Consider the following 13,045-nt stretch of genomic DNA (forward strand, 5'->3'; position numbering starts at 1 on the left):
GGACGAACTGAGTAAGTCCTCCTTGATGTTCATCTTAGGGACTGAACTAATAGCACTCTATAAACTGAGTTCTTATTATTTCCTTTCCTTTTCTTATTTATTGTCAGCAACGTACTTTAATTTGCACTTATTTAAAAAAAATACATGTACTTTTAAAAAACATATCTTATTAATTTTTTTTATAGAGAGGGAGGAATAGAGAGAGTGAGTTTGAAACATTGATAAGAGAGAAACATCAATCAGCTGCCTCCTGCTCTACCCACTGAGCCAAACCAGTTAGGGCAGTGGTCGGCAAACTCATTAGTCAACAGTACAACGACTGAAATTTCTTTTGAGAGCCAAATTTTTTAAACTTAAATTTCTTCTAACACTACTTCTTCAAAATAGACTCGCCCAGGCCATGGTATTTTGTGGAAGAGCCACATTCAAGGGGCCAAAGAGCCACATGTGGCTTGCAAGCCGCAGTTTGCCGACCACAGAGTTAGGGCAATTCATGTACTTTTTAAGGGATTTCAACTCAAGGTTTGCTCTTCTAAAAGTTCACATTTTGGAACCGTAGAGTTTAAAAACTGAGAGGATAAAAAGGTTTTGGAGCCCTCAACAGATCAAATTCTTATAAAATACTGGTGAACGCTATTTTCAAAGTGACTGACTGTGGCCAGAGCATATTGGAGTGCTGTCAGTAATAGGCAGCCATTCGGATGTGGCTGCCAGCTGAGCTGAAAATGTGGCTCCAGATACCTGCTTCAAGGGACTGACTCTGCTTTAAAGATTCAAGCAGATTGTAAACCACGTTAGAAATCAGGTTCCTTTTATTTGGAGTCAGGGAGTAACTCACTCCAGAACATTTTTTCTCATGTTTTCCCAGGTGACAAGCCATCGTGATAGCAGCCCTCCACACGCCTGTGGAAATGACCCTTTCACCACCCTGGGAGATGTATGGTATATACCAGCACTGTCCACGGTCAGCTTCTGCAGCCAGGCTCACTCTCCATTTCAGGCTGGCCAGATTTAGCTTACTTAAAAATTTGCAACGCTGGGAAATAAAATTCTAACAAGCTGCATTGTGCACTACTCTCCCAGTTTTAGCCATACTGCCAATTTATTCCTTCAAAGGCTTCCTTCATCTCAACACTAGGGTTCCTTTCTCTCTTACAAAAGTGAGACAAGTGAGATCCACTCCCCCCTCCTGCCTTTGGAGAGCAGCGCCTGCTGTGAGGGCTTCCCCAACTGTCCTGTTGAGCATAAGGACAGGTGGTGACTATGTTTCAGCAGAAGGAGTTGGGAGTAAGAACACATAACAGGAGAACTCAACTCTATGGAGAGAATGAAATAAAATAAAATAGAAGATATGTAATGAATGCTTATTATGTCTTAACTCATTTAACCCTCCCTATCATGTTATGAGTCGTAGACTATTACTTATGAAATTTAACAGATGATAAAAAAGATGCAGGGGAGAGGTCAAGTAGCTTTTGCCCAATGTCATCGGCCATTATTTCCCTTCCAAGTAAAGACCTGTTGTCAAGTTGCATGGTAATGTGGGGAGGTCCTGCATGGTGGAGAGACAGGTGAAAGGGAACATGTGCTCTCCCCATGTCTCTCCCCCCACCCCCAACCCTGCCAAACAAAATGATGTTTCCAGAGTTAAAAAAAAAAAGCCACTCAAAGTTCTAAGATGTATTGAAAAAAAAAAAAATCCTTATCTGAGTATAGGTTTTTATTGATTTTCAGAGAGAGAGGAAGAGAGAGAGAGAAACATCGATGTGGAGAGAAACATAGATCAGTTGCCTCCAGAATGCACCCTGATTGGGGATCGTACCGGCAACCTAGGCATGTGCCTTGACCAGAAATAGAACCCACAATCTTTTGTGGTCTGGGATGATGCTCCAATCAACTTAGCCACCAGGCCAGGCACTAAGGTGCATTTTTAAGGTACACTGCATATTTCTTTGTTCTTTCACCAATATAGCTTAATAGTCTTTTTAATGTGAATTTAACCAGATAAGATAATGTCACCATTTCTTGGAACTACTGTGCATTTTCTACATAAAATCCAGAAGGATAAAACCATGGGAGGAGGAGGCAAAACCAGGCATGGATGCTATTCAGAGAGACCAGTCTTTCCTGTTTTCCTGAGGTAGGAAATATCTAGGTTTGCCAGTTTTATATCCTCAGACTTAAATTTTATATTCCACTTTGCATAAATCCTACCAAAGAACTTGGACTCAGGTAATTAAGTCACACTACGAAAGCTTAGAAGGATACATAAAAGGAGGTGGTGGACAATTATTAAAATCACCCAACCATTTAGAAATACAACCCCCACCCCATCCCCCCATCCCACAAAATCCCCCATACTTAAAACACATGCCGTGAGCATTATCTGTGAAAGTGCTATTATAAACTCCTCTTAAGAAATGCACTTCCCCTGCTCAGGTTTCATACCAACTTACCTCTCTTATCATCAAGGTTCCTTCTCTTGAAATACTGCTGCTGAAAGAGTCCGGGTGAGAGGTCTCCAGCCCGTGCGAGCCAACCATGCCCACATTGTACTGCTCCGTGCCCCCGGGAGCTCCTGTCGGTCTAAGATGGAAAAGAACAATATTCATGATGATGCATACTTCAGGAATGCTGTTTCCTCCATGTTCTTTTTAAAAAAATTATGGTAAGATTTACACAACCTAAACTTTACCATTCTAACCATTGGCCTTCGGTACATTCCATATTCATTTTTCACGCTGCACTGATGTCTGAACGGATGTCCCACTTCAGCAGCTTCCCCCTCTCGACCTGATTTCCACCCAGCAGCCAGAGGGAGGGACCGGACACCCTGACCAGCGTGTTTGCACAGGCTGTTCCCTCTGCCTGGAAAGCTTTCTCGCACCCTGGCTCGTGGCTGGTTGCCTCTCATTGGTCTGATTTCATCTTAAATGATACTTTGGCTGAGAAACCATTTCTCACCACCTACCTGTCTTATCCAACTAGACCCTCTTCTTTCTCTTTACCTTTTTCCCTCTATTCTTATCCCAATTGGCCATTCTTTCTTTTTGACTCTCTTTTAACTTTCTCCTTGTCTCTCCTTGGAACATATGCTTATGATGACAAAATCTTTGTTTCTTTGCTCATCATTGTATACCCAGCACAGAGTTTAGCATAGAAGTGCAAAAATCGATTGTTTGAAAAACTAGTTATAAAGAAGACATTTCAATTAAGGGCATCAGTTAACGAGGCTGTTGAACTCAAACAGTATTCTGTACTTTTTAATTAAAAATATCTTTATTGATTTCAGAGAGGGGGGAGAGATAGAAACATCAATGACAAGAGAGAATCATTGATTGGCTGCCTCCTGCATGCCCTGTCCTGGGGATGGAGGTCGTAACCTGGGTATGTGCTCTGACTGGGAATTGAACCAGGGACTTCGTGGTTCATGGGTCAATTCAACCACTGAGCACACTGGCTGGGCAGCAGTCGGTACTTTTTTAAACCTGTGTAATCACCCCATACTGTGGCATATTTGTTTCCAGTTTGTTTCTTGCTCTAGAGTTTAGATATAATGGAGAGGTAGCAGGATCTCATGCTGGCCCTGAGAGAGCAGAGGCCGGTGCTTTCTGTGTGTTCTGCCACACAGCCCACAGCTCCAGGGAAACAGCACAAGGAAGCAGCATCAGCAAGGGCACGGCTCAACTGCGGGACTTCTGTTTTCAACACGTATCCAGTTGCCTCTCTTTGAAAGTGGTTTTTTTAAAAACAGGAAAATTATCGATGTTTGTTTCTCTCATTAGGTGTATTAACCACACCTTTTACTATTTTGTTCTTTAAACTGTTTCTTAAAAATTTTAAAAACATCTCTGGTTTTTTGGATCCTATCAAAGCCCAGCCCAAGCATTTGATGAAATATTCAATCCAAGACGCAAGAAACACTACAGACTTAGGACATCCCGGCACAGAGGAGATATCTGTCAAGGATTTTTATCTAAAACAGAGGTGAACAGACAAGTCTAGTCTCCCCCACCCCTCAAAAAATATATAGCAAGACACTTATTTCAAAGGGACTACACTGGAGCAGTGAATGAAATGATCTAAATATGGCCTAGAACTGACAAGAAATTCTGAAGAAACATTTTTAATATTTCATCCCCAGCAAAAAGCTATTAATAGCATTACAGAGACATAGAAAGAGAAATTGCTGCAATTGCCCTAGCTAGTTTGTCTCAGTGGATAGAGCATCAGCCTACAGATCAAAGGGCACCTACCTTGATTGTAGGCTCCTCCCTGGCCTGGACCCTGGCTGGGGCTCTTGCAGGAGGCAACCAATCAATGTGTTTTTCTCACATCGATGTTTCTCTGTCTTTCCCTCTCTCTAAAAAAACCAATGGAAAAATATCATTGGGAATTCCTGACTTATTGCTAGATCATTAGTAAATCAGACTAATTCTCAAACCTAGGATTTCTCCACACATTTCTTAGCTCGCAAATTCAATGGTCACCCTGATGATTATGGCGTTTGGCCTCTTGCCAGTGGTTACTAATCACCCCACTCCATCCTTCTCTCTCTTCTGACTCTTGGGAGGCAACTTTTCCCTGGTTTTCCTTTTGCTTTTTGTTCCCTGCCTGCTTCCTTCATGTGCTCTTCTTAAATGCTGCTGGTACCCAGGATTCTGCTTCACTCTGCATAACCTTTGGGAGTGCTCCCATCACAACCACTTATAGCCATTACCTGTGGGTGGAATAATCCTAAATTAATGAATCTAATCTTGTTACTCAGAAACTCATTTCTTTAACTTCCTTGGATATTTCCCCCTAGGTGTCCACAGCTTTCTCCAACTCAACATGCTCCAAACTAAAATTGTCATCTTCCCTTCTAAACTGGTGCTTCCCTCCTCCTGGGTAACTGACCTCAGTTAGTGGCATCACAAGCCATCTAGTTATCCAAGATAGACATGGAAACTCCGAAGTCCTACTAGAATGCTTTCTCTCATCTACCTCTCATAGTCAATTTAGAGTCTGCCAATTCTACTTCCTAAGCATGCCTCAAATATTCGCTATCCATTCTGTCACTGTTCCTTTTAGGTCTGCTTCCTCTTTACCTAAACAATAGTCTTCTTTAAAAATATATATATATTTTATTGATTTTTTTTTACAGAGAGGAAGGGAGAGGGATAGAGAGTTTGAAACATTGATGAGAGAGAAACATCAATCAGCTGCCTCCGCACAGCTCCTACTGGGGATGTGCCTGCAACCAAGGTACATGCCCTTGACCGGAAGGAATCGAACCTGGGACCCTTCAGTTCGCAGGTTGATGCTCTATCCGCTGAGCCAAACCAGTTAGGGCTGAACATTAGTCTTCTGGATGGTCACTCTCTAGTCCTGTTCCCTCATATCCACTCCTCATAGCTGCCAAAGTGAGCTCTCTAAACTACAAATGTGACTGTGACATTCTTCTGCTTTCAACCTTTAGCAGCTCCCCGTTGACCACAGGATAAACTTAAAATTTCTTCCAGTGGCTTATAGGCTCTCCATGACCTGGTCCTCACTTATCACTCTAGCCTTAATTTTTCACGAAAACATGCCCTCCATTTCTAGCTCTGTTCACAAGTCATGTCGAAATATGTACCCTTAATGTGATGTGATAAAAATGACACGTTACTCTGTTATCTTCCTCCCCCAAACATAGTCGAATCATGAGAACAGCATCTGACTAATTCCAAGAGAGGGGCATTCTATCATATACCTAATTAGTACTGCTCAAAATTGCCAAGTTCATCACAAACAAGAAAAATCTGAGAAACTGTCACTGCCAAGAGCAATAGAAGGAGACATGACAACTGAATAACTAAGAGAAATGTATCCTGGATGGAATTCTGGAGCAGAAAAGAGTCATTTGGTAAAAAAAAAAAAAAAAAAAAAAAAATTTGAATAAACTATGGACTCTAGTTATTGTATCAATATCGGCTAATTAATTGTAACATATGCCCCATAGTAATGTTTTATGTTAATTATAGGGAAAACTGCAGGGTTTGGGGGGAGTAACATGGGAACTCCCTGTATTATTTTCCTGTAAATCTAAAACTTAAAAAACTTACTAACAATAAAAGAATTTTTAAAAGGCAATGATTAAAAACGAAGGCTAAAACAACTATAACATTTTATAATTAAATAATCATTTATTGCAAAATTATTTTTCTGATATAGAGTCTGGGAAGGAAAAACTAATTGTCCAAATTTCTATAAACTGTAAAAAACAAAACCCCTCACTAATTAGGAGAAAATTATAGGAAATTTACTGTAATGAGGCCACAGGTTTGGAACAATAATTTCCTCTAATTGGATTTGTCAAAGTGTTCCTGCAGGGATTGATTTAATTCAATTCAATACACATTTATTGAACACCTGCTATATGAAAAGCCCTTGGTAAATATAAAAGCTGAAGAAAACATGGTTTCTGAAACTAAAGAGGTTAGCATCCAGAAGAGCATTAACACATAACACAAATATTCAAATAAAAGGCAGAATGTGTGTGAGAATGAAATCAAAGAGGTCATTTCGAGAAGAGAAACAACACTGGGAGCATGCAAGGCATTTGTAAGGACCGAGGAGGTTAGTTTGGCTGGAGCATGTGCTGGGGCAATCATGGCCCCAGGGACAGAGAGGGTTGAGGGCAGAAGGGATATAGCATGACCGAAGCCCAGCTACCACACACTAACAAGACAGAGCTGGAGCAATGGATGGGAAGGCAGAAGGGACTGCAGGCCAAGGTGGACGATGGGGTGAGGATCATGGCTTTCTAGTGAGAATAGAAAGGAGGGAGCACAAAAATACGTGTCTTTCATTGTCCAGAATGTTGTGACACTGTACAAACTTCAATAACTATGGAAGCAGCAGATGTCCTTACTGACCCAGCTCCTGCCTCACATGTACTGTTCTGATACAGAAGGATGTCTCTCTGACTTGCTTGATATGATATAAGTCAACCTACAGGTCTTTCCTTTCATCCTCCTATTCTATAAAGCTTTTAGTGTTTCCCGATAATAAAAATAGCACATGCTCATCATAAATTTGGGGATATCATAATATTAAAAAAGCCAGGGGCTGTCAAGATTAAAACAACTGGATGGACGATCAAACAACAGGTTGCGTCGGGCGATAAGGCTGACTGGGGGCGGGGAGGGGGGGCGGGCGGTTAGTGAGGGACGACCAAACGATTGAACAGAGGGCTGTGTAGAGTGACCAGGTGGCGGGGGGGAGGGGGGTTGGGAGCGACCAAGCCAGTGTGGGGGGACAGTTGGAGGTGTCCACTCCAGTGGAGGAGGCAATTGGGGGTGACCAGGCTGGTGTGGGGGGGCAGTTTGGGGCAACCAGGATGACAGTGGGGGCAGTAAGGGGTGACCAGGCTGGCGGGGGGAGGAATAGCAAAGGGTGTCCAGGCCTAGGGGAGGGCAGTTAGAAGTGACCAGGCTGACAGAGGGGGATAGTTGGGGGCAACCAGGTTGGCAGGGAGGCAGTTCAGAGGCAGTTAGGGGTGATTAGGCTGGCAGGGAGGGTAGTTAGGGGTGACCAGACAGGCAGGCAGGCAGGCACACAGTTGAGCAGTTAGGAACCAGTGGTCCTGGATTGTGAGAAGGATGTCCAACTGTGGGATTGGGCCTAAACTGGCAATTGGACATTCCCTGAGGGGTCTCAGATTGGAGAGGGGTCTCAGATTGGCTAGGCTGAGGGGACCACCCCCACCCCCTGCATGAATATCATGCATCGGGCCTCTAGTGCATAAAATAAAAAGCCCTTAGAGTTGTATAATCCAGAGGTGATCATTGTTATAGTTTTGCTCTATTTCCCTCCATTCATTTTTCTATGCTTGAGTCACTGGGAAATAGTGTAATCTGCTATTTAGGGAAGATAATCTTAGTTATATATACTATTATAGGTTATACTTCGTGCTATAAATATGAAACCAGCACTGCATACAGAAAAAGGTGTTTGGTTTTTAAGCCTCCTACACATCAGGATCTGTAGCTGTTTGTCTCAATGGCTGGGCTACATTTCTGAGGAGCTATCCTCTTAATGGTAGTGACCTATGTTGCAATATATTTTTATTTCTGTTCTAAAAATATATAGCACAAAAGGTAAAAGTTTACCTTAACAATAGAAAATGAAAGTGATAAGAATGTATATAAGCAGCACTTGAACTCTAAATACGCTTCTTCTAAAGAAGCAATTGTTTTATATGGATTTTTTAATATGAGAAGTTTTTAAGGCATGCAACTATCCTGCTGTAGCAGAATTGACTGTATATATTTTATACTCACAAAACTGAATATATCTACCAAATTGTAATATATATACACATTTGTAACTTGCTTTTTTTCTCTGAGCATGTCTCGTTTACAATTAAGTATTTTAAATATTCTTTCATGGGTGATCATTTCAATCTGTCTAAAATTTACCAATTCTCTAAGAGCCATTCTAACCATTCAAGGATAGTCTGTTTATTATTTCTCAAGATTACAGTAATAGAGCCTCTGGATTGTTTTAGCAGACTGTAGTCTGTTTCCTTTCCAAACCATCTTGCTGAAATGACTTCTCTCAAACATAGCAGCCATCATGTCCCTCCCCGGCTCAGGACACCTTTGATGCTTCCCCAATGGCTACAGGGTCAAGTGCACATTCTTGTTCTTGTCTCACCAGTTCAGACTTCCCTCCTCACACCCTTCACATTCCCATTAGTAAACTCATCCTTCTGGGCCTTTACTTCCACCATCCCCCCGATTCTAATATTACCCTATGTTCTTTTCTATCTCGATGACAGTGATATGTGTACACGTCTTTCCTCTGGAATAGGCTGTAAACGCTGTGAAGCCTGGACTTGCAATTTAACAAAAGTAAATGGAAACCAAAGTCTCTGAAGACAAACTTCATTCCAGATGCCAAGTAAGGTATTAAGAGTAGAGAGAGGCCATACCAGCAGACAGCAGCTGCATGTTGCTAAAGGATGCCCAGGACCAAACCAGAGGGGGTCGGACCTGCATCACCACCATTTGTCCACCAACCAGATCTGAAATATCATGGCTGACATGTACACATAAGGAACTGTTTGACATTGAAATTGGGACTCAAAAGAACTGTTGGCCCAGAAAGGAACTCACTACAGACTGATTCATTTGCCTCTCAGCATAACCATTATGGCTTGTCTCAGTTTCGGTTCTTACAAGGGTATTTCTTAGATCACATGATCTCATACATCTAGAGGGAATAATGAACAACATAAACTGATGAACAAAAACAGACGCAGAGAAAGAGAAGCAGTGACTCTCAAACCTCAGAGGGAAAGTAGGGGAGAGTGGGGGTAAGGGGCAGAGATCAACCAAAGGACTTGTGTGCATGCATATGGGCCTAGCCAGTGGCCATGGACAACAGGGAGGTGGGGGCATATTTGGAGAGGGGTTTGGATGGGAATGGGGGTGAGGAGGACAATTATGTGATACCATAATCAATAAAATTAAAAAAAAAAAAGAGTAGAGAGAGGAATAAGGCACAGTTTTCATCCTCAGGGACCTCACAGGGACTCAGCATGTACTAAATATCCCAATTTGAAGCACTACATGAAACTACAGGAATACACTAGAGGGACAGTGGCAGCACAGAGCGGGCCAGGCTTCACTAGTGCAGGCTGGGCTGTGCGTAGGTGATTTCTAAAGGACTGGAGAGTGCCAGACGGCAACGTGGAAGTGTAGCATGGTCTCTTCGGGCGATTTCAGAAATGTGGGTGTTTCTGTATCAGGGGAAGAGATGGAGTCACAGCCTTGCAAAATAGGACAGGAGGCTTAAAAACCAAATGCAATTTAACATCCTTCCAAGGCTGCCTTTGGATATTCCACCAAATATTGATTTTTACCTTGAAATTTTCCATGTATAATTTCGTCTCTTTCTAACTAGAATCTAAGCGTTTGGAAGGCAGAATTCAGGTATGCACTTCTTGAATGTCTCTCAAAGCCCCCGGTATGGTGTCTAACACACAGCGAGAGTTTTACCCGCCCTCATCCTGATAGTTGTACACTCAGTGCTTAAAGGGAATTTGAAACATCTGCAAGAAGAACGAACGGATGCTGAGTTGAGACAAAAACTGAGAAGACCAGCATTTTTGCAGAAATGTTCCGGATTAGTGATTTTGCCTCTTACAATTTTATTTGCTGTTAAAAAACACTATAATGAAATTTGTTTCAAAAATGTCATCTTTTTTGCATATTTATAGTTCTTAATAACTGGGTAATCAACAGTAAAATAACAAGAATGGCTTTTTCTGTGACGATAATTGGATTTGCCTCTCAGAATTGCTTATATGTGATGATCATTAATCAGTGGAAGACATTCCCTGTAGACTGGCCAGCCCTGTGTCTCCAATCCCTGCTGGAGAGAACAGTAATTTATAGCCTGAAATGGTATCTTCTCTATAGGGAGTGAGTGTGGTGTGATGACTAATCCTAATAGCCGAGCCAAAGAAATGGAGGTGAATGAGGAGTGAAGTTGGAAAGTCAGCATCAAAGTTACAGCAAATAAGAACAACGGCTCCTATGGTTTTTTTTTTTTTTGTTTGTTTGTTTGTTTTTGAGGAAATGAGAGGTTCATGTGAGTGGGACTGTACGAATGTGTTTGTTTGAATTGGGAAAGAAAATGGGGAAAAGGAGGGGTTCTTTCATCATATCTAGTCCCAAGAGGAAAAGAAGTGAGCTTCCACTTCACTGAAAAAGAGAAAAGAGGAAAGGGTAAACATACTAAGGGAATTACAGGTAGATATAAATATGGATACAAATATCCAAAAAGAAGACTGCAAAGAGGCTGTCAGGACATATATGGTAAAGTCAAAAGAATCACATAAATGAGAGAATGAAGACGATGAAATAGAGAAGCTTGATGGACAGATTTAAGTCAGACACTCAGGAGTTTCCTGCAGGATTATCTGATTCCTGATTCTTTTTTGGGATGCTACCCCACACTACCACATGCATTCCTCCTTATTTAGCGGTGATGGAACATGTCTTGGGTTGTTCATTTTAACCTTAAAACGTCATTGCCCATAATTCCACTCTTCCAGGTCCAGGGGGACAGTCTTTCTGGCTATATCATTTGCCCTGGAAATGACAAGAACCAAGAAAGCATCACCAAAGAGACAGTACCTGGATAGAGAACAGGCCATTGTTGAAACACCCATTTATTCTACTAGTAAGTGACTGTGTCTATGAAGAGAGATAGTCATAGACCTATGCTCTCATGAAAAGACGAGTCCCCAAAGTCGATGGATCCTGCCAGAGACTCATAAACAACCTTACATTTAACTCATACGTCTCATCCTTTCATTTTGGAGACCTAGCCTTCCCAGGTCCTCATTTAACAAGCTGTCCTCTTACATCAGTCTGGGTATGTCACTGACAGCCACCGTCCCGTCCTGGGTCTCGCTCTCTCCATCTTCCTCCTCTTCATCACTGCTTTCCGACTCCTCGCTGGAGGAGGAGTAATCGGTCACTTTCTTCAGCGGGCGGTTTGTTTCTTCAATCCGGAGTTCTCGTAATTCTTTGGCTAACGCCGTCAGATCCTATGAGAGAAAAGTTTGTTCGGCATATGTGAATTTTAGATACGACCAAAGTGACATGTCTCAATAAGTCAGTGACCCAGCATAAGCAACAAGAAAAAAAAAAGCTCTCTAAAAGCTCTCTATAGAATTGTTACAAACATAGTTACTGCATGGAACTAAGAAAACGATGTTTGTAGCATGTAGACACTAGAAAAGATGAAACAGATTTAAACTTTGTTCAAAACCAATTGCTAGACTGAGATTTTTAAAATCCGAATACAATGGTGTATATATGTGTATAGGTATTGTGTGTGTACACACATATATACAAACATTGGGCCCTTGTTTTATTTTGGGAAGGTGAAGTTGGTCACCCTCAGGTTAATGGGAAAATGCACGGGATTAGAAATTGTTCCCCAGTGTGGTGGGGCTCCTGCCCAAGCCACGGTCATGGCCTTCCCCCTCCTATGATTGCTACCGCACCAAAATCTAGCATCAGTCACAGAACAGAGCAATTCCCAAGATTCCAGCTACAACAATGACTCATCTGGTGTGTCATCATTCCCTGGAGAGCAGAGGCACACACCGAGTAATGGCCCAACCAACCCAAAGCCCAGTGCCACTGACATTTATAGCCACGGAGCTTGAATTAATCAAGAAGAACGACATACAAAAAAAGGAGTTCTCTTCCAGAATTATCTTTTGGTTTTAGTTGCAGTCCCCTGGCAGAAACCCTGGCAAGGACTTCGGAAATGAATGTGCAAACACCAAAAGGAAGAGATCATTTTTCAGTTTTCCATGAGTATGATGAAACCTCTAGCCTGATAGATGTGATGATGTGGTAGTTAATCACCAGGCATATTGCAGGCAGTGTGCGGAATATCTGACCACCTTTGATTTTACATGCTTTCCGAGCAATGCAGAGGGAAGCAGTTCTGCAAAAGCATGGCGGCTCTAATTTGCATGGGTTAAACTGCCCATGGCATACAGCATGCAAATGAGGAAAAAGCAATTTGACATCAGTCTTACCATTTCTCCCTATATTAGTGACCCATGTGGGAATCAGAACATTCAGTGAGAGACAGGGCATTAGGGAGAAAGAAACTCATTGAAAGATACTAAATCCCAATTTTCTTTTGGCCATATTCTCTCTTTATTTCAATCCAGAAATGTATTTGTCTGATTCACCTGATGTAGGATTATGGCAATGTAAATGATCTAAATGACATTTTGATAATCTAATTCTAATTGGTTAGAAAAAATGTGATTAAAGTGTATAATTGTTATAATTTAAAATACTTTTTTTTTTTTTTTTTTTTTTTTTTTTTTTTTTTTAAAGAAGACAATAGAGTATCATGTTTCCTTATTGTCTGTCGCCTATATGTCAAACATTGGTTAAGGCCAGGAAAGGAAACCCTAGGCATTTTATTTGGTCTGGAATTTAGGAAGTTCAAGGTGTTAAGTGGAGCTGTTTCTTTC

General features: G+C 41.6%; 1 protein-coding gene across 5 annotated transcripts in view; it reads right to left on the reverse strand.

The window, feature by feature from the left end:
- TNIK (TRAF2 and NCK interacting kinase) overlaps positions 1-13,045 on the reverse strand; it is a 355,562-nt gene that overhangs the window by 38,552 nt on the left and 303,965 nt on the right. For all 5 annotated transcript variants that reach the window (XM_084874084.1, XM_084874083.1, XM_084874082.1 and 2 more), the window contains 2 exons: positions 11,403-11,587; positions 2,457-2,586 (listed from right to left, as the gene is read on the reverse strand). In XM_084874084.1, coding sequence (XP_084730210.1) covers positions 2,457-2,586; positions 11,403-11,587 — 315 coding nt within the window. The remainder of the gene's footprint in view (positions 1-2,456; positions 2,587-11,402; positions 11,588-13,045) is intronic.

This window comes from Pipistrellus hanaki (genome assembly GCF_964339955.1).
Source record: "Pipistrellus hanaki genome assembly, chromosome: 2".
Taxonomy (NCBI): Eukaryota; Metazoa; Chordata; class Mammalia; order Chiroptera; family Vespertilionidae; genus Pipistrellus; species Pipistrellus hanaki.